This window comes from Megascapheus bottae, chromosome 22 (assembly GCF_031878675.1).
Source record: "Megascapheus bottae isolate mThoBot1 chromosome 22, mThoBot2.hap1, whole genome shotgun sequence".
Lineage (NCBI taxonomy): Eukaryota > Metazoa > Chordata > Mammalia > Rodentia > Geomyidae > Megascapheus > Megascapheus bottae.
Window position 1 is genome coordinate 11955035 of NC_143530.1, and position 26536 is coordinate 11981570.

General features: G+C 53.5%; 1 protein-coding gene across 1 annotated transcript; it reads right to left on the bottom strand.

Moving 5' to 3' along the window:
• Positions 1–4976: 4976 nt before the first annotated feature.
• Ppard (peroxisome proliferator activated receptor delta) lies at positions 4977–15204 on the bottom strand. Its single transcript, XM_090355821.1, has 6 exons — positions 14991–15204; positions 9515–9669; positions 8701–8839; positions 7331–7533; positions 6716–7166; positions 4977–5837 (listed from the first exon to the last, which is right to left on the bottom strand). The coding sequence occupies exons 1-6, from the start codon at positions 15100–15102 to the stop codon at positions 5590–5592; spliced, it is 1308 nt and encodes a 435-aa protein (XP_090211947.1). The 5' UTR covers positions 15103–15204; the 3' UTR covers positions 4977–5589.
• Positions 15205–26536: the final 11332 nt, after the last annotated feature.

The window sequence follows — 26536 nt, forward strand, 5'->3', positions numbered from 1 at the left end:
CCCTGCGGAGAAGCCTGCTCCTTTATTCCCTCCCTCTTTGGCAGGCTCCTCCCACTGCCTGGGCCTTTAGAGGTGGGGTGTGGGGGTGGGGCCTGGAGCTGGGGGGTGAGGCCTTCAAGGGTGTATGGGAGATTGCTAGCGGACACCAAAGGGCTGCCAATATAAGCTGCTCTGCGAGGAACCATGAGGACCTTGGAATGCAAGATTGAGGCCCCAAGGACTGCGAGCCCTGGGCTGTGAGAACAGACGCTGCCTGAGGGGATTTCTGACTCAGGAGGCCAGATGGGGTTCCCCACCTCAGCACTCATCAAACCCAGCAGCTGTGGTTGGGTGAAGAGATCAATGAGCAGGCTGGGAGAAGGTTGAGCGGATGTGGGGTCAACCTGGGTAGACTCAGGAGGCACTGGGACCCACTGTGGCCTGGTCTGTCTGCATCCATGAAGCCGGCTGGGGGAAGTGGCTGAGAGGAGACCTATCTGAGGCTTGGTCCACTGAGGACCAATCAGCCAATCAGAGCCTGCGTCCTCTCACCTGGCATGGCAGCTGCTAACACTCAGCCGGCAGGCCGTGAGGAAGGGATGTGTCTATGGTGCATGCACACACAGGGGCTCGAGGAGAGGAGCAGACCAGCGTGACAAGGTTCCCCACCTCTTGGCAGTGCTCTAGGCCACGAACTGAAGCAAATGCGTTCTGAGCCCTACCCTCCTCTGAACTGACAGGAAGCCAATTGGTAGCCTGGATGAATTCCGCTGGGGCAGGCTGTACAGATGACAGGTCTTCCACAGCTGAGACCAGCCTTCCGTGATCTTTTCCCAATCTGCTGGTATGGGAAAGGACAGAAAGGTGACAAGAAGGGCCAGCGCTGGGTGGAGCTCAGTGGAACAATGTGCTGACATGCACGAGGCCCCGTGTTCCAGACAGAAAACAAGCACACCATCCAACTCCACGCAAGGCTGCAATTTCAGTCACTTCCTTCCCTTTTCCTCCAGTTTCCCGGGGCTGTCACTCCCCAGGCTGTCTCCTGGCCTCTTCCTTCCCCTGCTCCCCTGCATGACTGGGGGCCAGAAGCTGCAAACACCATCAGCCTCTCTTCAGCCTGGTTCAGTGGGTGATGGGGGGACATAGGAAAGAGGGAAGGCCGTCCCTTTGCCTCCCAGAGACGGTTGCTCTTCCGACTGGGGCCACTAAGTGGCGCTGTAGGCAGCAGTAGTGGTAGCTGTGTATATACTCGTGTGTGTGTGTGTGTGTGTGTGTGTGTGTGTGTGTGTGTGTGTGCTAATTGGATCAGCAGGCGGCTTCAGGCTCATAGGTTTGGCAGCGTGTCTGTGCATGCATGCTAGGATGGTACCATTTCCCCTTTTAGCTCTGGGGCAACTGGCTTCCTGTGTTACTCCTCAAATCTTAGTTTCCCCTTCTGCTCCTTCTGACTTCCCCGCCCCCTCCAGTCCTGGGGCTTGAACTCAGGGCCTGAGCACTGTTCTTGGGTTTTCTTAAGGCTAGAGCTCTACCACTTAAGCCATAGCACCACTTCTGGATTTTTCTATGTATGTGGTACCAAGGAATCAAACTCAGGTCTTTGTGCATGCTAGGCAAGCACTCTACCACTAGGCCAAACTCCTGGTGTCTGACTTTTTTTTTTTTTTTTTTTTTTGCCAGTCCTGGGCTTGAGCTCAGGGCCTGAGCACTGTCCTTGGACTTTCTCAAGGCTAGAGCTCTACCACTTGAGCCTCAGCATCACTTCCAGCTTTTTTCTATGTATGTGGTACCAAGGAATCGAACCTGGGTCTTTGTGCATGCAAGGCAAGCACTCTACCACTAGGCCAAACTCCTGGCCCCTGGTGTCTAACTTCTAATCCTTAAGGTGTGTGTGTGTGTGTGTGTGTGTGTGTGTGTGTGTGTGTGTGTGTGTGATGGGCCAATATTAGAGTTTGACCTTAGTGTTCTTGTTTGGCTTTTTCTGCTCACAGCTGTGTTCTACCACACCTCCAGTCTGGCCTTTTGCTAGTTAACTGGAGATTAACAATCTTGTGGATTTTTCTGGCCAGGGTAGCTTCAAACCTGGATCCTCAGAGCTTGGGCTCCAGAATGGGCAGGATTATTACATGAGGCCATTGGCTGCCACAGTCTTGCTTTGTTGCCCAGGGTGGCCTCAAACCATGGGCTGAAGGACTCCTCTTACCTCAATTTCCCAAGCATCTGGGACTATGGACAGTCACCCCTTATTATTTTTTTTTTTGCCAGTCTTGGGCTTGAGCTCAGGGCCTGAGCCCTGTTCTTGGACTTTCTCAAGGCTAGAGCTCTACCACTTGAGCCTCAGCACCACTTCCGGCTTTTTTCTATGTATGTGGTACCAAGGACTCGAACCCGGGTCTTCATGCATGCTAGGCAAGCACTTTAACCACTAGGCCAAACTCCCAGCCCCATCACCCCTTATTTTTTGAAATATGGTGTGAACTAACTCTTTCTTTGCTGGGGTTGGCCTCCATCTTTGATCCTAACTCTACCTCCCACAGAGTTCGGATAAGACATGAGCTACTGTGCTCAGCTTTTTGTCTGTTTGTTTTCAGATGGAGTCTGCTATACTGCCCAGGCAGGCTTCAAACTTCTGGGCTTGAGAGATCATCCTTCCTTAGCCTTCTAGGTAGCTGGGACTACAGGCATGTACCACCACACTTGACACATTAGCCCCCTGCGCCTTGGATACTTTTTGCTCAAGGCTAGCACTCTGCCACTTGAGTCACAGCACCACTTCTGGCCTTTTCAGAGTATGTGGTCCCAGGGAATGGAACCCAGGACTTCATGCATGCTAGGCGAGTACTTTACCAGTAGGCTACTCCTGGCCCCACATACCTCTTTTCTTTATTCAGGAATTTTGTTAGTGACAGAAAGCGCCTCCCCATCTTTCCTTACACTGGCTACCCACGAGTGGAGTACGCTCGTGTTAGCTGAGGGGAAGTTCTGGGGAGCAGGGCAGCCATTAAATGGCTGGGGCTTTTCTTTTTCTTTTTCGGTCGGTCATGAGGCTTGAACGCTCAGCCTGCCGCTGTCCCTGAGCTGTCTTCAGCTCAAGGCTACTGCCCTAGCCCTTGAGTGTCACTTCCAGTTTTGTAGTGGATCATTAGAGATAAGAACTTCTGATCCTCAGATCTCAGCCTCCTGAGTAGCTAGGATTACAGATGTGAGCCACTGGGCCTGGCTTGGCTGTTCCCCCCCTACCCCCCACCAAGTTTCACGTATCACTCAATGCCAGGGCCCACTGCCTCTTCCAGGGGCATCCTGTGACCTCAATCTGCCCCTTGGCTACTGCAGAGGTGGGAAGGACAGTGGTGGGGACAACACAGCCTCTTTTGGCTCCCCAGGAGCCCCGAGGTCACCATGCAAAAAACCAGATCTGCTTCCAGTCAACTCTTAAATACTTAATTCTCATTTATTTAAATTTCTGTCAGTCTGTGTACACTATTTATATTAAAAACACAGGAAGCTGGGGCTCCTAGCAAAAATATACATTTCAGTTCTGGAGATTGTTCAGACACGGTGGAGAGCTGCACCCGCAGCACTGGGCCTGGGCTGGCGGGGCAGGACCAGGCACACGACGCTTGCTCACTTCCCAGCCTTGAGCTAAAGGTGCTGCCAGCCTGGGTGGGGGCAAGGTGGTCCTGGGCACAGGCCATCGCACCGCAGGGACACCGCCTCATCCTCTCCAGGCCATTTCCCCCCAGAAAGACCCTCGGGAAGGATGGGGCAGGACCTGGAACTGGTGGTGCCCCCTGCAGGCCAGGGTGGGCTCCTGCTACTCCTGCCCTGCTCCCTGTTCCGGGCTGAGCTGAGGGGGCTGGAGGAGAGCACACCCCCATCTGAGAGCTGGGGAGAAGGCAGGGGCCCAGGCAAGGTCACCAGTCACTACCAGGGCCCGGGGTGGTAAAGGGGAAGAAAACAAGGACGGGAGGGCAGTGGAGCTGCCAGGATGGGTGGATGGCAGGGCAGGCTCAGCAATCCCTGGCAGCTCCTGCGGGGCTTGTGCTGGCGGACTGGCAGGCGCTGCTGCTCTCAGATAGCCAGATCACTGCCCTGGGGTCCCCAGGAGGGTAGAGGTCATGTGACTCAGTGCCTTGTTGCTCCACAGAGCAGCAGCTTGTGTGTGTGTGTGTGTGTGTGTGTGTGTGTGTGTGTGTGTGTGTGTGTGTGTGTGTGTGTAAGAGAGAGAGAGATGCTGGCATCTCCTGGAGGAAGAAATGTTCCTGGCTGAGCACTGGGAGAACGGCTGGGAGGGAGGACAGCAGGGGACCGGGGGTGGGCAGGGGGGGGCTGACCCATTCCCTCCCCTGCCTTCAACTCTCACATCCACAGACTGGGATCAGAATTCTTTTCCCTGTCAGTGGTACTGGGGTTTGAACTCAGGGCTTGCACTTGTTCAGTTTTCATGGTCAGCTTTTGCTCTATCATTTGAGCCCAAATCTCCAGCTTGGCTTGGTGTTGCGGACTTTTGGAGATGGAGTCCTGTGGACCTTTCTGCCTAGGCTGGCTTCAAACCATGATCCTCTGGATCTCGGCCTCTTGAGTAGCTTGGAGTATAGGTGTGAGCCAGTGGGACCTGGCCTTGGAGGTCAGAGTGAAGTGTGGTATTCCTTCCAACTAGCCTCCACCTCTCTCCTCTACAATGGGGGCCCAGGGTCCCCATCTGCTGGAACCACCCCTTCTTCTGGGCCAGCACAGGGCCTATGAGCAACAGTTAAAAAAAACAAAACAACAAAAACTGGCATGAAGAACAGATGGGCAGCCTTGGCTTTGCGCAAGGGCAGGTCTGAGGAGGGCATCTGGCCCCGCCCAGTTCCCTTGACTATTGCCCTGGGATGAGCACGGGTACGGCTGCCGTCAGTCCAGGCCAAGCTCCCCCAGGAGGCAGGCCCAGGCAGCAAGCATAGTGTTTCTTTGGATCCAGAAAGCCAGGCCCAGACAGTGTAGTGTTTCTTTTTCTTTTGTTTTTCTTTCTTTCTTTTTTTTTTTTTTTTGCCAGTCCTGGGCTTGAGCTCAGGGCCTGAGCACTGTCCTTGGGCTTTCTCAAGGCTAGAGCTCTACCACTTGAGCCTCAGCACCACTTCCGGCTTTTTCTATGTATGGTACCGAGGAATCGAACTCGGGTCTTTGTGCATGCTAGGCAAGCACTTTAACCACTAGGCCAAACTCCCAGCCTGTAGTGTTTCTTTGTATGGCTCAAATCTTTTGTATGAAGACAGGCGACAGAGGTGAGGCCCTAGGCCTACAAGATAGGAGCAAAGGCAGAGGCCCTGGCCTAGGCTGCTGGTGAGACAATGGCAACAGAGGGCCAGTGTGGGGACTGAAAGGCAGCAAGGAAGAGGAAGAGAGACACATAGAGGACAAGGAAGCACTAGAGGCACCTGGAAGACAGGACTGAGAAAAGAGATGACGGACAGAAGGGTCTGGGAGCCAGGCAGAGGAAGGGAAGGCCGGGAGCCAGGGCTTCGTGTGTCTGGAGTGGAGTGTGCCCGCTGTGCGGGCTGTGCACCGAGTGCTCGCGGGCTGGTCCACAGAACAGTCCCTGGATAGGCTCCGCAGGAGGCCTGGGCAGCCTCAGTACATGTCCTTGTAGATCTCCTGGAGCAGGGGGTGCAGCAATGTCTCTGTCTCAGTCTTCTTCAACCACTGCATCATCTGAGCATGCTCAGTGACCAGCTGCCGCAGGTCAGCCATCTTCTGCAGCAGCTTGGGGAAGAGGTACTGGCTGTCGGGGTGGTTGGCCTGTAGATGGAACTCGAGGGCACGCAGGATGGTGTCCTGGATGGCCTCCACCTGTGGCACATTCATGAGGCCTGGCCGGTCTGTGGGGACATAAGCATTCATGGAGTGTCTGAAGGGACGAGGAGCTTCCCTGCTACTCAGGGGACCTGGCCAAGGGGACAACAGCCCAGGACGGGACAGACCCCAGTGTGTTGTCACCATCAGCACCACCGGGTGTTCTAGTATCTGCCCATGTCCCCTCCTGCCTCATTTCTTGCCACTGTTTTTTTTTTTTGTTGTTGTTGTTTGTTTGTTTTTTTCTTGATTGGGTAGGGGAGTGATGCATCATGGGGGAGATTTGGTGCTCAGATTCAAGTTCATGCACTCTGGACAGGTTATTTGGCCTCCAAGCTTGTGTTCTCATTGTAAACAGGGAGAACACTGCCTGTCCCAGGCTACTGTGGGTCAGATGAGTTGTAGTTTATTAGAACAGGCAGATTCCTAGCTGGGTACCTCTGGCTCTTGCCTGTAATCCTAGCTACTCAGGAGGCCCAGTAAGACTTATCTCCAATTAACAACCAGAAGGCCAGAAGTGGTGAAGTGGTGCTGTGGCTCCATGTGGTACAGCGCTAGCCTTGAGCCGAAGAGCTCAGGGACAGTTCCCGGGCCCATGGTTTAAGCCCCATGACTGACCGACCAAAAACAAAACAACAAAAACAAAACAAAACGAACAAAAAAAACCCAAACAAGCAGATTCCTGTATTTACTGTGCTGGGGTTGAAAAAATGCAGGCAAAATGGAGAAATTTCCCTACCACCTACAAATGAACCCCATAAACATGACGGTGTCTTTCCTGTCCTTCCCTTCTGCAACCCATCTACACGAGATGGCACGGGCCTCACACATCCTATGCCAGCCTCGCTGTCCAGCCCAAGGCCCAGCTGTGGTGGGCTGGCCCTCCTGCCTCGCGCTCACTCACCTCCACACAGAATGATGGCAGCGATGAAGAGAGCTAGGTCACTGTCATCGAGTTCCAGGGCATTGAACTTGACGGCAAACTCGAACTTGGGCTCAATGATGTCGCTGAAGGGCTTGCGGAGACTGCGCAGGAACTCGTGGGTGACGAAGCCACTGCCATTGGCCACCAGCAGCCCGTCTTTGTTGACGATGGAGGCCAGCATGGCGAAGATGGCTTCGTGCACGCCATACTTGAGGAGCGTCACCTGGTCGTTGAGGAAGAGGTTGCTGAAGCTGGGGATGCTCTTGGCGAACTCGGTGAGCTCCCGCACAGTCTCCACCGTGGTGCACTGGCAGCGGTAGAAGACGTGCACGCTGATCTCTTTGTAGGGCGGCAGGCTGTTCACCAGCTGCTTCCACACCAGGCCCTTCTCCGCCTGCCAGAGTGTCTCGATGTCGTGGATCACAAAGGGCTGAAAACCAGGCCTGGTCAAAGCCAGGCTTCAGGGGACCCCTGCCCACATGTCCCCCACACCCCCTGCCTGCACTGCAGTCAGGGGACAGAGGAGGTCTAGTTCTCCCCGGAGGCAGGTGGCTGGCAGCCCAGGACGTGGCCAGGGTGGGCAGTGACACTCACCGCTGTGTGGCTGGACTTGCCGGTAAGGATGCTGCGGGCCTTCTTTTTGGTCATGTTGAAGTTTTTCAGGTAGGCGTTGTAGATGTGCTTGGAGAAGGCCTTCAGGTCGGCCAGCTGCGGGTTGTGCTGGTGCCCCTCGCTGGCCGTCAGCCCAGCCACCAGCTTCCTCTTCTCAGCCTCTGGCATCCGGCCAAAGCGGATGGCTGCACAGGTAGGGGAACCACTGAGAAGCTGGCAGGAGCCAGCACCTGTAACCTCCCCGTTTCTCTAAAGGTAAAAGATGGAGCCATCCTTGCTGAGCTCAGGACCTCACATGCCCCAGAGTGGGCAAGACAGAGGTCTGGGGCAGCCACTGTAGATTTGTGCTGCCTCACTGCTCCTCACTGGGGCAGCACATCGTGGAAGCCAGGCAGACACTCTGGTGGCCGAGGCGTGCACCTGTGTCCCGGCTTGGCACTAGGGCAGCTAGTTCACCTTTCTTTTTTCGTCAGACAAGATGGGCTGCCGGTCACTCTTAAACCTTACAGGTGACTGGAGCAATTAAAGGAGAATACATGTACACAGTAAGCACAGTGGAAGTCACACTGTAAGGCACCATTAGTGACACAGCAGGGTCTGGCTTGCCAGGCAAAGTGAGAGGGAGGAACTCAGTCCACCTGGGCCTTCCAAGGCCCCTCCCGAGGCCTCGGTGGAATGGGGCCAGATACCACCACTAAAGCTGCTGCCAGAGGACTTGGGTTTCACAGCCCTCGAGGATGTGAGGAAGCTAAGGCTCCCACAAGGAGAGCTGGTAACCCCTGCGGAGATAAAGGAGTGTCTGAGCCCAGCACTCAGGGCTCACGCCTGTAATCCTAGCTACTCAGGGGGCTGAGTATCACAGTTCAAAGCCAGTCTGGGCAGGAAAGTCCCTGAGACTAATGAACCACCCAAAAATCGGAAGTGGAGCTATGGCTCAAAGTGATCGAGAACTAGAGCAAAAAGATCAGGGACAGCGCCCAGGCCCAGTTCAAGCGCTATAAGTGACATAAAATAAATGTCTGATCTTGAGGGCATGGGGCTGGGTAAGTGGGGGAAGGGTAGCTCTGTGCTATCCTGTCCTGGGGTCAGGTGACAAGGCTCTGCAGGAGGCCCAACACAGCTTGGTTGGGGTCTATTCTCAGTAACCCCATGGGTCAATTAGGGGAACTGCAGATACACAGAGTGGACACGGCCCAGTCTGGACCGAGCGCGGGTGCCAGGCAGTCTGGGGCAGTGGCAGGTCTTCTGTCCAAGACCCAGGTCTAGATGGGCAGAGGCCACATCGGAGTCCCAGTGCTAGCGTGCACAGGGCATTTTCTAGGCACCCCCTCTGGCCACGCTGGTGCCCTCACCATTGTGTGACATGCCCAGTGCCAGGCACTTCTGGAAGCGGCAGTACTGGCACTTGTTGCGGTTCTTCTTCTGGATCTTGCAGCTCCGATCGCACTTCTCGTACTCCAGCTTCATGCGGATCGTGCGGCGGAAGAAGCCCTGGGCATGGAGAGGGAGGAGGTGAGTGCCCATGTGAGCGCCCGGGGCTGGGCGTCCATGCTGCCATTTGGGAGTGACAGGGGAGAGGGCTTTCGGAGGGGAAACAAAAACTTTTGAATAATTAAAATTATACACCGTATTTACTTTACCCAGAGAAGTCTTACTGTTTCTTAGTTTGGGAACATCAAATTGTGTCACGGCTGCCTTGATTTATTCACAAATGTAGTGATTCTGTGTATTTTGCAAATGGTATCTTTATGATTTTGTCTGTGTGTGCACGTGGGGGGGGGGGTACTAGGGCTTAAACTCGGGGTCTCAAAATGCTAAACAGAGGCCCTACCTCTTGAACTATGCCTCCAGCCCAACATGTGAGGGTGTTGATGGGTGATGCAGGTAGAAGGAAAAACTCAGAAGTCCAGTGGGAAAGTAATATTTCCATTTTTCTCAAAGAGCCTCTCTAAGCTTTGAGATTCCTGAGCCCTGACCAGACATGGGAGCCCAGGGCCCAGGGGGCACTGGCCACCCAGACTTCAAGGGAGTGGCTGGGGTAGCAGGCAGGTACCCTGCTGCATGGGCCTAGCAAAGGAGTTCCTCCTTCTGCAGGGAGCAGCTGTGCAGCCCAGCGAGATTCTTAGTGTGTTCTTTCAGGACTCGCCCTGTGCTCCCAGTCCCTACCTTGCACCCCTCACACGCATGGACGCCGTAGTGGAAGCCAGATGCCTTGTCCCCACACACGCGACACTCCATGTTAAGGCCACTGCCTGAGGCTCCATCACAGCCCATCTGCAGCTGGTCCAGCAGCGAGGGTGGCGAGGTGCTCCGGGAGAGGTCTGGGGACAGGGACATAGGACAGAGGACCTGTAGTGCTTGGGGGGGGGGGGGCAGGCAGAGGAAGAGCCACAGCTTGGGCTGTGGAGGCCCTTTGTGAGGCACTTCCTCACCAGGCATGCAGTTAAGGACATCTGGGAGAGGAGGGGACAGAGCCACCACAGCTTTTCTCCCCCAGCCTAACACTGGCAGGCAGGGGCTCACCACTCAACAGCCCAGCCTTTCCTGCCCCAGCCCCCCTGTGGCAGGAGCACCGTGGGCAGAGTCTGCAGCAGCTCTCTCGGTGTTGAAGCTGCCCATATAGGTGGTGTGGGGTGCAGAGCCAGCCTCCCTCCAGGCTCCCCATCGCTGTATGGATGCTAGGGATGGTAGGTCTCCCCAGAACCTCAAACTCCTCCCTTAAAACTCCTTGCTCCACAAGCAGCACAAGTATTGGTGAAATGGAGCATTTTCTTATTTAATGTGTAGACTTCATGGCGGTGCCGGGAGCACCCACAGGGAGCACGGGAGAGCATGATGGGGCTGGGATGTGCTGTTACACATCCTCTCTCTTGGGATGGCTCCGTGATCGCACAGGCAGGCATCGGATCCCTAAACCAGAACGTTTCCCAACACAGGCCAGGTGCCCCTGGCTGCTCCTCGCCCCTTCTTCCCTCATTGTCCTGTCCCCCCTGGTTTCCATGAGGGCTCCATCTGGCCTCAACCTAGTGTTGCTACCCTCCTGGTTAAAGTTTAGGGGTGACACAAGTCCCTAATATGGCCCGACCTGGCCCTGCACCCTACTTTCCACCTGCAGTCACTCCAAGGGTACAGCCCCTGTTCTGCCCCACGACTGGGGGCATGGGCCTCGTGCTGAGGGGTGGGGTGCCTCGGGCTTCTCTGCACTCGTCCTCACCTACAGGCTCTGAATGACTGCTCATCACCAGACGATGTCCACTAGACGTAAGACTGCAGGCAAGGAGCACTGCCGTCCAGAGCCAAGACCTCTACACTGCAGGAGCCATGGTGGGTGCACTGGCTCGGGGGAAATCAAGGTCCTCAGCTCCCTGGGGGGGTGGGGATCCTGCCCCAGCTCGGCAGGACTCCCACTCCTGGAGACAGAAAACTCACAGGAGCTGGTGTTGGGAGACAGGGTGCTAACACAAACAAGAGCCCTTCGTGGCGAGCTGCGCGGGTGGGCAGGGGGGGCTCCTGCACTTCTTTCTTGGACCTGGGCGTTGTGTGCCCGTGTCTGCCTGCTGCCCTGCTTATAGTCAGTGCTGCTTCTGTGGCCTGCCTCGGCCCCTCTGCCATGATCAGAACATGGTCTCTCATCACACTCCCTTTGGGTCTCTGGCAGTGCCCGCCTCCTTCTGCCCTGTGGCACTGGAGGCTGGGCAAGTGTCAGGTCATTGGGTTGCTGCTGGCTCTGTACTTGTGACTCTGCCACCTCTTCAGTTCACCAACAGACACCTGGTGAGCACCTGCTTGATGCAGGGCAGAACCTGACCCTGCCTTCAGATAACAGAGGTAAGAGATAAGAAGGGCTGGGTGGAGTGGTGCAGAGGTAGAGTGCCTCCCTAGCATGGGAGGGAGGGAGGGAGAGGGGAAAAAAAAAAAGAGGAGAGAATGGGGAAGGGGAAGAAAGGGGCCCAGAAAACTAGAGTAAGCCAGGCGCCAGTACCTCATGCTTGTAATCCTAGCTACTTGTGAGGCTGAGAATGGAGGAACTGAAGCATAAGGCCAGCCTGGGTAGAAAAGTTTGGGAGACACAATGGCACATGTCTGTTCTCACACCCACGTGGGAAACTGAAATTGGGAGACTCTTGGTTCCAGCCAGCCTTGGCAGACAAGTCCATGAGACTCTGTGTCAGGAGAAGTTGGGTATGATGGCGGGGAAGCTTACAGAAGTACTGCAATAAAACATGCATGTGGGCAGGAAACGAGACCCTATCTTTAAAAGATCACAGCAAAAAAGGGTTGGAGGAATAGCTCAGCAGTACAGTGCCTGCTTAGCAAGCATGAATTTCTGAGTTCAACTCAAGTATTTTTTTGGGGGGGAGGGCTGGAAATCACAGGGCTTGAACTCTGGGCCTAGGCACTATCTCAGCTCTTCAGCTCAAGGCTACTGCCCTACCCCTGAACCTGGGTGCTGTCCCTGTCCTCTCCAGCTCAAAGCTACCACACCCTATCCTTGAGCCTTGACCCACTTTCCATTTTCTAGTGATTACATTGAAATAAAAGTCTCTCGGCTTTGTGGCTTTATATTGCCTAGGCTGGCTTTGAACTGTGAACCTCAGATCTCAGCCTCCTGAGTAGCTAGGATTACAGGTGTGAGCCACCGTGCCCGACTTCAACTCTAGTATTATTTTACCAACAAACAAACAAACAAGAAAACCAATGATACAGAGTAGTAACAGCAGGAAAGGGGCAGATTGGTGCCACAGGACCCTAGATGGAGCCAACATTGTGTCTGCTCAAGGAAGTCCGCCTCCTTCTCTAGGCTCAAAGCTGGACCAACTCCATGTTGGCTTCCAGGTTGGTTAAAACAAGACTTGGACCATGAGGACTAAGTTCAAATCCCAGCTCCATCACATTCTAGCTAGTGGTCCTGAGGTAAAAGCTAGGTCTTAGGCCCAAAGCTGCTGCCCTGTGGCTCTTGTTTTTCTCACCTATAAAATGGAGACAGTGGTATCTCAGAGATCTAAGTTTGCACTTGAGTTTGGAATGTGGACAGACTGGGAGAAATAGGCTGGGCCAGCAACAGTGCCTCTGTGGTACTGAAAAACTAAACTCTTACACACAGCAACACACACACACACACACACACACACACACACACACACACACACACACACACGCATGTTCGTTACACCAAACAAGAATGTTGCTATGATAAACAACAAGCCAAGGTCAATGCTGAGGGCGTCATTAGGTCACTGCCCCAATGTTTAGAATCAGTGTAAACAAGAGAGTGAACTATCAGTTTTGTCATCTTTGATTACAAGCTTGGCAAATAGACACTATTGATCTCATTTCCACGATTTATGTGTGATGAGCACCTTCCCACAGGCAGCGGGAGGGCCAGCTGTGTCGCTCTGCCTTGCTGGCGGAGTCTCATCCATCAGGTACTGTTTAGCTCCTGAAATCAAGGCAAATTCTGCAAGATTGGAGTGGAGGTGGGGCCACCAAGCAGCTCCTTGCTTCTGCTGTTCCTGCCCTTCCCAGACTCGGGCAGCACGGGGCTGGTGGCAGCCTCGCCTACCTGCGTGCTCCGCTTGGGCCAGACACCCTGCCCAGACATCACCAAGGGCTCGCAGGGCAGAGAGGCCAAGGAGGACTGCTGTGAGTGCAGCTGCCTGGCTGAGGAGGTGGAGGCAGCGCTGGTGCTGGGGGCACAGGGTTGGCGCAGGGCAGGAGGTGAAGCAGCGGTGTAGCCTTTCTACTCTTTCCAAGTTCCTTACTGGGTCAAAGTTAGAAACTCATGGGGGCAGATGGAGGGGAGAGAGCACTGGCCCAGCCCATGGCAACAGGGTGTCCCCGCTCTGGCTTGTGGACCCCTGGCTTGGTCTCGGCCTTCCTGGCTGGCTAACTCCCTTTCAATCCTTTCAAGAGTTCATTTTAATCCTGAAGAGAAAAGCAGTAGAAGACAGTCCTGTAGCTGTTGAGAAAACGCACAGGGATGGGCAGCATGTAATGACGGGCAAACCCAGGACACTAAGTTTGTCTCACTGGCCCTTCACTGAGGTTCTGTGAACCTTGGGTAGAGGTTCACAGACCTCCTTGTCCTTAGTGACTACCGCGTATCCCCTTGTGGCTTGGGGCCAGCTGATCTAAACAGTTCCTCACAGACTGCCTTCCACTCTGGTCCTGTGAGCAACATGGCAGTCCCTGTGCTGCAGGACATGCTTCCACGTGGGGGCCCTGTCCTACAGGGTGAAAAGAGCAACCACCATACTCCCTGCCACCTTTGGGTGGCCAGAGAACCAGCCTCTGCCCCCTGGCCGACAGTGACTACAGTCCCTTCCACCAACCCAACAGACCAAGCGGACACCTCGTCTTAGGAAGCCTTCGTTGATCACTGGTCAAAGTGGAAAATGTTTCATGTTTTCTGACCAGTTGCACTGTTCACCAGGGACCGCTCTTGTAGAATACAGGAAGTTTATATAGGCCACGGATTTCCCATGCGGGGATGTGCAGCAAAGACAGAGCAGGAAGCCTTCATACCCCTTCTTCACCCATTTACCAATAAACAGGAAGTGAATGCCTGGGCTAATCCTGCCCTGCTCACAGGCCACACCCTGAATCCCATCTATGATGTCACCATGCCACTGCACTTTGGCCTGCATGTGAACACTGCTCCTTCCAGGCGTGACACGGGTCCCACATGGGGCGTGAGAAACCCAAGGACGATGCCTTGATCTGTAGGAGATGAGGTGAGCCAGGCAGTGAGGTCTCCCCTCCTGACACCCCTGGCTCACTGCTGGCTCTGGGCTCTTTCCTTGGCTTTCTCAGGTCTTGAGGGAATCATTACTCTGGGCCACCCAGATCTCTTTTGAGAAAGGCTGGGTCTCCAGAGCCACGCTGGCACCACTAGCTAAGTGCAGTATTCTGGCCCTGCGATGACTTTGACCCAGTTAGTCAAGCCCAGGTGGATCCAGGTGGATCAGGGTCCAGGTGGATCAGGCCTGCTGGATGGCCCCTCTCACCCCAGCCTACCTGCTTCGGGAAGAGGAAGAAACTTGCTTTGCAGGCAGGAGGTGGCATGGCTCTTGAGCCATAATTTGGGCTCCACCTGGCTGTGAGCCCAGGAAAGAGCCTGCCCTATCCCAAACATCTCCACCTTAATTTCATACCATCTCTCTGCCTACCCAAGGTAGACTCTGGGGGCCTGGCTTGCTCTGGGAGAAGCTCGGGGGTCTCTCCTATAGTCCAGCCCCTCATGACCCCAGTGCCCTGAGGCTGGGGGCGGAGCAGCTGGTGATGCTAGCCTACAGCACTCAAGAGAGGCCAGAGGCCAGGCTGAGCATCGGAGAAAACCAGGTGCCCGGAGGAGGGCATGAAGCGATGAGGGGAAAATGCGTACGCCACCAACAGAGCAACAGTGACGTGTGGTGATGATGCTCACTCAGGACAATCGCTGGGCTGCTCCATATCCTAGCACACTGCTAATGCAGGCCCAGGTGCCTCGTGGTAGCAGGGGTGGCACAGTTATGACGGCGACCTGCACTACACACCTGCACTACAGGCCGTCCACGTTGGTCTCCTATTCCTGCTTCAGTTCTCATACTGCACTCGCCCGGTGCTATTCACCAAGGATGGGGATCCCTCTACCCCTCCTCACCTGTGCAGCTGCTAGAAGGAAGCGCCTGCTCTGGGGCTCCTTCTGCCGCTGCCTCTTCCTCTTTCTCCTCCTCTTCCCGGACCTCAGGGGCCGCCTCCTGTGGCTGCTCCATGGCTGATCTCCGCTCGGCGCCACGCCTGCAGGCCTGGTCATAGCTCTGGCATCGTCTGGGTCTGGGTCTGAGCGCAGATGGACCTCACAGGGCAGTTCCTGTCAGACTGGACAGAGGGGAGAGAGGAGGCTGAAGGATGCACTGACAGGGCGGAAGGGTGGTGGAAATGAGGTAGGTTGGAGCGCTACCACTGTGGAAGCTTTATTTATTTTTTCCTTCTATACCAGGGCTTGAACTCAGGGCCTTGTTGCTTGCGAGGCAGGTGTTCTGCCATTTGAGTCATGTCCCTAGCCTTTTTATTTTATTTTTTTAAATTGGAGGCTCATTTTCGGCCTGGATGAAATCCTTCTGTTTATGCTTCCTAAGAAGTTGGGATGACAGATGTGTGCCAAGACAGACTTAAAGTTAAAACAAAAATACACAGGATACAGGAAACTATGGGAATAAAATGACACATTGCTCAGGGGCAAAGAAGAGTTAAGCACGACACTAAACTCATAAAAAACTTTATAGCTAAAGACTATGGGTAAAAGTTTATTTTTATTCCATAAAAATAAACTCTGTACACAGTAAAAACCCTAAGAAAGATAACATACTGAGAAAAACGGTTGCAAAATTTTATCCAAGAGCAAATTTCCTAAAACGAATAATGTACATCATAAGTAAAAGACTAGCAATGCATTAAAAAGATAAAAACACTCAGAAAGGGTGCGCCTTTGATTCCTAAACATAAAAAAGTGAGTTCAAGATTGCTCTAACAAAAAAATACATTAAGACAACATTGAGCCATGCACTGGTAGTTCACACTTATAATCCTAGCTGCCTAGGGGGTTGAGAGCTGAGGATTCCAGTTCAAAGCTAGCCTGGACAAGAAAGTGTGTAAGCTTTTTTTTTTTCAGTCCTGAGGCTTGAACACAGGGCCTGGGCACTGTCCCTAAGCCTCTTTGTGCTTTAGGCTAGTGCTCTACCACTTGAGTTACAGCACCACCTCTTGGCTTTTTCTGTTTAAGTGGTACTGAAGAATTGAACCCAAGGCTTCACACATGATAGGCAAGCACTCTACCACTAAGCCATATTCCCAGACTATAAGCTTCTTATCTCTAGTTTCAAAAATTTACACATGTGTACACAGCAAAGACAGGGAGACACCTTTTTTATAATCAGGCTAAAACATGCTAGCAGGCTGCTTTAGAACTTGCTGTGCAAGAACCTGGGTTATGCCCTCAGCACTGCGGAAAACAAAAACCACCAAAAGCAACAAAACAATGCGAACACACTGCTTCAGATCATAAGAAGAAACACCCATAGCCTCTTTTTGGCCCTCTATGTAAACTACAAGTGTACAAGGCTGGCTACCTGGAGAACGGCGTCTCATGGGCTCTCCTGCCAGATTCCTCAATCTCAGCCGTCTGAGTAGGTAGTATGACAAGCATGAGCCACCGGCCCCTGCCTGGCCCTCTTTGTTCTTGAAAGGGAGTCTCCCTAATTTTCCCCACCTTTGCCTCAAACTAGAGATTCTCCTGCGTCCACTCTCTGAGTAGCTGGAACTAAAGAAGTATAGCACACACACCTGCTCGGGATCAGATGAAGTTCTAGACTCTGGCTACGTTTTGGATATGAGACCAGGTTCCCGGTTCCATACTGATTCCCCTCAGCCCAAGCTGTCTGTCTTCTGGTTATGATGCATTCTTCTCTTTTGGTGGAACTGAGGTTTAAACTTGCTTGCCTTACACTTAGGAGTCAGGTGCTCTGTAAGTAACACAGCCAGTCCAGGTTGTGACTTCTTAAGGACACAGCCAAAGGGCAAGGGGCAGAGTCACCTGGCTGTGGCAAACTCACACCCTTCCCCGGGCTGTTTCATATTTAGATCGAGCGACGGCCCATCCTGCATTTTGCCAGGAGCCACCCATTTTAACACAGCTCTGACTGCTCAGCAGCAGCTCATCTCAGGAACAGTGCTGTGGCCCCGGCCGCTGCCACGCCACCCAGCAGCGCCCCTGTGGGCCCCCCCTCCTCCCGTCCACCCCGCCACTCAAAACAGCCCAGCATGGCACAAGCCCCGGCTGCTGCCAGTGCTGCTCTGCTGGCAGCCTCCGCCCTTCCCAGCACCTGGCCATGGCTAGGAGCCTCTGGGTCAGGAGCCTTGCTCACCAAAGGCTGGAGCCTTCAGCCCAACAGCCAGGACAGCGCAGGAATGCAGCCGAGGGGCCCTGGGGAGAGGATCTCCGGGGATCAGTCTGGGCTGCTCTGGTTGGTATGGGTACACACATGCCTGTCCTTTAGGGGTGTAGGTGCAGGCACAGCCCCACCCATCTCCCATGGACAGGTGCGTGTTGTGGGCAGAGGTTAGGAGTGGAACCCCAGGTGGCCAGAGCTCAGGGAGATGTGGTCTCTGGGGCAGCCCCCATCAGCAGGCTGTGCTCAGTGAGAAGCTCCTGCCCGCCCGCCCCCGGGGTGACTGGGGCTGCCATGCCTGAGAGGCTCTCCCCAAACACAGCCGCAGGCAGGGGACCACTTTCACCACACAGGCCAGCTGCCATTCTCCTAGGCCTTCCGGCACAGCAGGCAGGCAGTACATGCTGACAATTCTAACTCCTGACCCTGAGTCAAGACTATCTATTCTTACCCCGTTTGGCTGATGAGGCAATGGCAGCACAGAGAGGGAGAGTAGCTGGCTCAAGGCCACACAGTAGTGGCAGGCGCAGGATTTGAGCCTTGGCTGCCAAGCCATGTGCCTCGTTGTTGTGCTGGGTAAGACTGGATTAGAGCTGGCAGGTCTCTGTCTGGCGGGGTCTCCTCTGGAAGCTGCTCTCAGCCCGAATCCTATCTGGCTACCAGACCTTAGCTCTTTCTGTCCAACAGCCTGGTTAGAACCAGGCTATTCCTGCTGGAAAGTAAGTCCTGGGTCATAGCCAGCTCTCCGGCCCTGCTGTCTTTGCTTTGCCTGCTACTTGCCCTCGGCTCCAGCATTACATCTGAACATGGAGGTTCAGGCGGGTGCTGGCCTGGAATGCCTCTCTCTCTCCCTCTCTCTTTCAAGACCTACCTGTGTGGGTCAGGAGTGTGGCCTAGTGGGAGAGTGCTTGCCTAGCATGCACAAAGACCCAGGTTCGATTCCTAGGTACCACATACATAGAAAAAGCTGGAAGTGGTGCTGTGGCTCAAGTGGTAGAGCACTAACCTTGAGAAAAGCCCAAGGACAGTGTCCAGGCCCTGAGTTCAAGCCCCAGTACTGGCAAAGAAAAAAGAAAGAAAGAAAAAAAGACCTACCTGTGCCTCCCCTTTCAGGAAGCTCTCCTGGACTAGTGGCTTTCAGTGCCTTCACGCTGTCACTTGGCTCCACCCCACCAGATCTGTAAATTTTGCACTGCTGGTTGCCTGCCCTGACCTACCATGCTATCAGTTTCTGGAGAAAGTCCTTAGTCTCGTGACGTGGGTCTCCGGTGGCTGGCATGGTGCCCTAACGGGTGTTCCACATACACCTGAATGAGTAAACATGCAGAAGGCAGAGCTGGCCCACACTGTGTTCAGTGCAGCACTAGCCAGAGGCTCAGTGTGCAATGCTCCTTGAAGTTCATTCCACCAGCTTCTGGGTCAGGCTTGGGTTCAGACCCTTGGCTCTGTGCCCCATGACCTAGGGAATACACTGCCCCCTCAGAACTTGTCAGCCTACAATGGCGATGCGCTCTCCAACCCAGGCCGTGTGCAGGGAAGATATGCGTGCGGCCTCCATGTGTGATGGCTCCCTAAACCCAGGACCTTGACGGAACCCTGCCTCCTATCATCCAGGGGAGAGCTCCAGTTCTCCCTGTGCCCAGCTGGTAGCTGCTGTTTCCTCCTTGCCCACTGTACCCTGTGTGTGGATCAGCAGGGCGATTGCGGGGGAGGGGAAGGGAAGGGAGGGAGGAGAGGGGAGGCCTTCTCAGGAGGATGGCCCACTCTGGATTCTATCCCAACCTTTGCTATCAATCAGTAATCCAAGTGTTCCAGTGCCCCGATTTTCCAGGTCAGCAACGCCAGGGCTTGCTGCTTCCCATTTGGCAATCCAGGTCACCCCATCTCCTCAGGGTGCATGGGAGCCGGGCTACACTTACCCTGGCAGCCGCCTGAGTCCAACTCTCCACCCTGAATGGCCTGGGGGTTAGTTTTGTTCAGGGCACTGGAGCCTGAGACAGGACAGGCAGAGGCCACCCTTACCTTCCACAATTCCAGTTGTGACCACGAGGGTCAACCTGCTGAGGGCTGAGCTGAACACAAGGAAAGCCCAGCCTCCAGGGAGCTCGGGCAGTGTGTTGAGCACGTGTGCGCGTGTGTGTGCGCGTGTGTGCGCATGCGCGTGCATGTGTTGGGGGAAAGGCTCAGGTAGTTGCCAGGTTCCCTGAACAGGAAGAAGCACCTAGGAGGCCTAAAGCACTGCCTGCCTTAGCCGACAGCCACCCAAACCACAGTTTTACAAATAGACATATTAAAAAAAACAACTCCTATCATTATGATACTTCCTCCTCTTCCTCCTCCTCCTCCTTCTTCCTCTTTGCCAGTCCTGGGCTAGAGCTCTACCACTTGAGCCAAAGCACCACTTCTGGCCTTTTCTGTGTACGTGGTACCAAGGAATCAAATTCAGGGCTTTGTGCATGCTTGGCAAGTACTCTACCACTAGGCCAAACTCCGGGCCCATCATGGTACTTTCTATAGCAAGGGCCAGGATAGTCAGCTGGGACTATTTTTTAGAGCCGTACTGGGGTTTGAACTCAGGGCCTCCATGTGTTCTACCACTTGAACCATGCTCCTTTGGTTGCAGTAGTTTTTTGATTAGTATCTTGAATTTTTTTGCCTAGGGCTAGCTTCAGGTTTCAATCCTCCTACCTCTGCCTCCTGATTAGCTGCCAGCCTTATCAATTCATATGGAATCTTTGCTGTTTGCCCAGGCTAGCCTTGAATCATGATCCTTATCATCTCCACCTCCAGACAGCTTTGATTACAGGTGTGAGCTACCACTCCCAGCCCTCTAATTTTCTTTCTGTATTTCCCTGTGGTTCCCAAATTCTTTTGGAGGAGCATGAGGATTTTTATGCTTAGGAGGGACAGGTGAAGACATTTCTAAGTGTTTTGAAGCAAAGATACCCATCCTCCCAGCACATGCACAGGTTCCAGGAGTCAGAATGGAGGCCCTGCATTGCTCAGGGTGGCCTAAGGTTAAGAGGGCTCTGCTGGCTGGGACAGGCTGGGGGACCCTTGAGAGACTCTCACCTAGGACCCTAAGGTTAAGGCTGCTGGTACCTTACTGCCCCTCCAACTTCTGCCTGGTTCTTGCTAGCTGTTGCCAGCTGCTTTCATTCACTTGTTCAACAAATATTTGCTTGGCAGCTCAAATCATGTGCCAGGCCACATTAGTCAGAGACTGACACAGATATCTGTGACCGATGACCGGGGATCTGAAGGACAAATGCCCTGGGGCTTGCTGGGAACATGCTGGTCTATGTCTGGCCTTTGAGCTAGTGGTTTAGGTTGAGAACAGAAACCTGGATAGGTCCAGGCAGGAAGGAGAGAAGGGCCTGGGGCTGCTTGGAGTCCCTCATGGGTCCTATAAGATCAGGACTGTACTTTAAGAGAGACAGGAGAGCCAAGTGCTGGTGGCCACTCCTGTATCCTAGCTACTCAAGAGGCTGAGATCTGAGGATCGCAGTTCAAAGCCAGTCTAGGCAGGAAAGTCCAAGAGATTCTTCCCTCTAATTAATCACCAGAAAACCAGAAGTGGTGCTGTGGGTCAAAGTGGTAGAATACTAGCCTTGAGTGAAAAAGCTCAGGGACAGTGCCCAGGCTCTGAGTTCAAGCCCCATGACTGACAGAGAGGCAGGGAGGGGGAGGGAGACACACAGGGTTAACTCCAGTGGGGAAGGTGGTGTGAGGAAGAGACAGCTCCCAGAACCCTGCAGGGTAAATACAGAAAAATACAGAGGAATTAGGCCCTGCTTCCAAGCTTAGTGCTTCTGCCACCCAACCAAGATCTTGCTGTCAGTTTGATGACCTACCAGGACCCTTATAGTTCTGACCTGTCCAGCCTCCCATCCATCTCCTGGAGCAATCCTGGTTTCAGTGACCCAGGCCTGTCATTCCATGCTGTCTCCAAAGATTTCCCCACAGTTCTCATGACCAGCACAGCAACCTGGGGGTCAGGGCCCTTCCCGGGGTGCTGGTTAAAACCAGGGGGCCTTTACTGTTCCCAAAATGCTTACAGGAGGATTCACTTAACTCACAGGGAATTGCAGGCAGGATGGCACATACTGGGCACAGACACAGAGTCTCTCATTGTGTGTGTGTATGTGTGTGTGTGTGTGTGTGTGCATGCACGCACGCATGTGCTGGCATGTGTGCATGCTGCTACTAAGGCTTGAATTTGGGCCTTAAACTCTTGTGTAGCTTTTTTGCTTTACACTGGTACTCTCTCACTTGAACTGCACCTTACTTCTGGCTTTCTGCTGTTTGGCTGTAGATAAAAAAATCTCTCCAATTTGTAAGGGCTGGCTTTGAACCTAGATCATCAGATCTCAGCCATCTGAGTAGCTGGGGCTACAGGCGTGAGCCAGTGACACTAGGCTTGGAGTCTTGCATCTTAACCCCACCACGGGCTACCCAGTGAGGAAGCTCTGCCTCCTTCAGGGTCTATGAACTGTCTGGGTGTGGGGTTGGGACCAGGGGACAAGGGCAGCAGCACAGAGAAAGTGTCCAGGCCCAGGGGAGGTCAAGAAGCTGATGGGAGGTGGATGGGGCTCACTGTGGCTGCAGGGAGGCAGGGATAGGACCACAGGTCCTGGAGGCTTGGGAGCCTCCCAGGTAAGGGAGGAGACATGGAGGAACGGCACAGCCAAGATACCATCGGCCTGTTCTCTGCAGGAGAAACCATGGCTGCCCCGCTCAAGCTTTACCCAACACAAATGCGCATGTCCTCGACCCTGTAATTCCCATGTAATGTGACTTACAGATATGGTAAAATCAGAGAAGACCCAATGCCAATGACAGAGGAATGGCTGAGTAAATTAAGGATACCCCAGAAAGCAGAGACATCTACAGCTTTTAAGCTGTGTCTTCTTAGCATAGACATAGCTCATTATGTGAAGAACCGCAGAATATCAAACTCTAAGAACATGCTGCCTTTTTTTTTTGCCAGTCCTAGGGTTTGAATGCAGGGCCTGGGCTCTGTCCCTGAACTTCTTTTCTTTTCTTTTATTTTTTTGCCAGTCCTGGGCTTGAGCTCAGGGCCTGAGCACTGTCCATGGACTTTCTCAAGGCTAGAGCTCTAGCTCTTGAGCCTCAGCACCACTTCTGGCTTTTTTCTATGTATGTGGTACCAAGGAATTGAACCCAGATCTTCATGCATGCTAGGCAAGCACTTTAACCACTAGGCCAAACTCCCGGCCCATCCCTGAACTTCTTTTGCTCAAGGCTGGCCCTCTGCCAATTGAGCCACAGTGCCACTTCCAGCTTTTCCTGTTTATGTGGTATTGAGGAGTTGAACTCAGAGCTTCATGCATGCTAGGCAAGTACGCTACCACTCAGCCACCTTCCCAGCCCATGCACCTTGGCATTTTATGTCACGATACCTTATCCACTCTCACCAAGCATATGCAAGCCTTGTCTCATGTGGCCCACTGCTGTTGGAGCCCCCTCCTCTGCACCTCTTTCCTACCAGCCCTGCCCCCTCTCCATCTCCTCAGCCAGTCCTAGGCTGAAGTTTTCCTGGCAGGTGAGCCACTGACTTTCTTCTAGTGTCACCATCTCAGTGAGGCTTTTTCTGAACCTTTTACTTAAAGCCAGCCCAGCCCGCCTTGAAGAGCTTGCACCCCCACCCTCCCTGCTCCCTACCAGTCTCCTCTAGTCACTCCTGTTTATTCATCTGTTGGGTGCTTATCTCTTCCCCAAAGAATACCAGCCTTAGGGGGCCAAGATGTCCATCTGTTAAATTCACACAAATCCCCCAGTCTCAAGGGAGTGATCGACAGATAGCAATTGCTCAATCAATATTTGCTGAATAAATGAACAACTTCTTGCAATTGGGGAAAACTGCTCCACACAGCACCCAATCTGAGGCAGCATTGGGAGATCATTTCTTCTGGGGGCCTTGCTTTCCCTGGGGCCCTCTGACTCTGTTCTCCAGGACCTCTGGTGGAGCGGGCAGAGCAGGCCTGCCTGGGTGTGTCTAGTTTTTCTGCCAGTCTACCGGGGGCTTTGTTTCCTTGCAGAGAGGGAGTGCTGGGTACTGCAGTTTCCCTAAGTGTAAGTCCTGCTGCAGGTACTGCTCAATGCACAGTGAGGGTGGAGAGGTAGGGGACAGCCTGGCAAACGCCTTTAAAGCTTTTAAAGAAGGACAGGCAGCTGCTGTACAGTGAGGGAGGAGGCCCCAGTCCCAGGTCTCAGTCCTGGTCATCAGGGGGCATCTTGAAGATGTCCTGACTTCAGACAGTACTTCAGAATTCAGAGAAGAAAATTAAACCAAGGAGAAAGCAGACTGTTTTTGAGGTGAAGGTGGTGAAGGCAGGAAAAATGCAGAGTCTCCAGCCTGGATTCCAAGGTAGCAATGAATGGAAAAAGCTGAGGGCTGCAGCCAAGTGCACGTGGAAAACCTGAAACTTATGACACCAGACTCAGGCAGTACGTGGCACTTCTATGTCCCAGGCACTATTCCACACTCTTGACATAGTAACTTGATCAGGTTCCACAAAAGCTCCAGAAAGTATGTTACATGAAGTACGGGAAGCGCTGTGCTAGGCCGCCGCCCCTCAGACTCAGACGAAAAGCTCACAATGGAGTCACTCATATCAAAGTGACTCACCAGACTGAAACTAAGATCTCGTCCCTCCTCCTCCTCCCCCCCTTCCTTCTCCTCCTCTTCTTCTTCCTCCTCTTCCTCTTTCTCCTTCTTTTTGTGGTTCTGGTGTTTAAAGTCAGGGCCTGGGACTTGGTTAGGCAGGAGATCAAAATCAAGATCCCTGATCTTCTTAGAAAACAGAAGAGAGGTAAAAGCTCCATTTATCCACCAGCCAGTTTCAAATAGAATGGTAACCAAGTTGTCTATGTATCTACCCCACCACCACCACCCCAGTCCTGGGATTTGAACTCTGAGCCTGGGTGCTATCCAGGCTAGTGCTCCCTTACTTCGGGCTTTCTGTGGTTAACTGGAGATGAGAGTCTCACAGACTTTCCTGTACAGGCTGGCTTTGAACCTTAATCCTCAGATTTCAGCCTCCTGAGTTGCTGGAATTACAGGAACGAGCCACTGATGCTCAGCTTTGTTTCTGTGTTTATCCAGTTCTTCTCTGTCTAGAAAATCAACCTCTCAGGCCAGGAATGTGGCCTGGTGGTAGAGTGTTTGCCTAGCATGCACGAAGACCCGGGTTCGATTCCTCGGTACCACATACATAGAAGAAAGCCAGAAATGGTGGTGAGGCTCAAGTGGTAGAGCTCTAACCTTGAGAAAGTCCAAGGACAGTGCTCAGGCCCTGAGCTCAGGCCCAGGACTGGCAAAAAAAAAAAGAAAAAAAGAAAAAAAAAAAGAAAACCAACCTTTCTCTCTTCTATGGAATTAAGTATTGCCTAATTCCTTTCTTTCTGTTGCTGTTGTGGGGCATGAACTCTGGGCCTGGGCGCTGTCCTTGAACTCTTCAGCTCAAGGCTAGCGCTCTACCTTGTTAAGCTACATGCCACTTATGGTTTTCTAGTGATTAATTGGAGATAAAAGTCTCTCAGGCTTCCATGCTCCAGCTGGCTTTGAACCGACATCCTCAGATCTTAGCCTTCTGAGTTCCCAGGATTACAGGCGTGAGCCACCAGTACTCGGATGTGTTATCTAATTCTAAAAAAATTATCAAGTCAATCACTATCTGTAAGCTAAATGGCCATGTTTTTGTCTTCTGGTGCACAAGCAACTACTGTTACAGAGTTTCCAGTTGAGGTAAGTCCCAAAGGGAACATGGCCTCTGGGGCAAAAGCTGCCACCATCGCCGCACTGCCTTGTGCTTCCATTCCTCAGCCCTAAGGCTAGAAAGTCCTTCGGTCTTCTGACCCACTGGACTCTCCACCCCTGGGCTTGTCTTGCCTGAACTCTGGCCAGCCAGTCTTGATCTCCTCTCAGGCACGTACCCCAGTGTTTGCTGGTCCCTCCTTTTCCTCAGTTGATCATTGCCCTCTCCTAACTCTCAGTGGTTGTGAAGTCACGCAAGTGCTGGAATGACTTGTCCAGTGTGGTTCAGGAAGGACTTCTGGTGGACCAGGACTCCACACCTATGCCATAGGAACAGACCACTGCTGGGGTAAAGACTCACTGCCCAAGAAAAAGTAGAGAAAGCCCTCACTATGTATCCAAGGCCCACTGGTGGTCTCCTGGTGCTCCAGGGCTGGGGTGACAGACGTGCCTGCATGACTGTCAGACAGCGGCTCTGGATTTTACAGCTACAGCAGCTGGCAGGAGCCCTTCATGAAAACATTGGTGAAAACTGCAAAATCATTCCTTGGGACTCAGAGCCAGGGAAGATGGGGAAACACCAGAACTGGGATGGGTTAGGGATGCACTCAGAATGGAAGGCCTTGCGTGTCAGGTCATGTTAAGCTACTGGAAAAACCACGCACAAGGTAACAGTTACCTCTTTGGTTTTCTAGACAGAGTGACTGAATAAAAGCATCACATAAGTGACAATGTTGGGGGAGGGGGGAGCTCTCTGCACCCCTCTGGGGTTTTTCTGCCCTAGAGACCCCTCTGTCGCTACCCACCTGGCTACCAGAATCTGAGGATACCTTCAAGATGCAGGGCCCACGCTGGCTCATGCCAGGGCAGCACTCCCGAGCTCTCCCAGCCCACACAACAGTGTGCTCTCGGCCAGGCTGCTTTGGCCTTTCCCAGCCATTCCCTGGAGTAAGGCTGGGAAAGACTGCCTCTTGGGGTGTCTTGGGGCTATGGCAACAGGACACTGCAGTCCTGACCGGGAGGGGCAGTGCTGGCCACTGTGGCAGGATCCCAGCCACAGCAATCCTCTCTACCCAAATCCTGGGGGTGTCTGCAGCAGGCAGGCAGCATCTCCCTACTCGTCCTGCACTGCTTGCCAAGGCACCTCTGGGCACCTCTCCTCCACTTAGGCTTCCTCTTCCTTTCTCTTCTCCAGGGCCCCTAGGCTAGCTGAACTGTTCTTGGGACACACAGGCCTGTCTGAGGATCCCAAGCACAGACTGTTCCAGGGGCTGGGGCTGGGGCCAGGGAGGTACGCGGGGCCTGCATTTCCCTTCCAGCAGGTGGAGGCTGGAGGGGAGCCAGCAGCATAACCTTGGTAACACAGTGGGAAAGCATTTCTTCCAGGGCTGACTGGGAGTGTCCAACATCCGCCTACCTGCCAGCCTGAAGGGCCTGGCCTTCCTCTGTGCGGCCTGCCTCACAAACCCAGCGACCTGG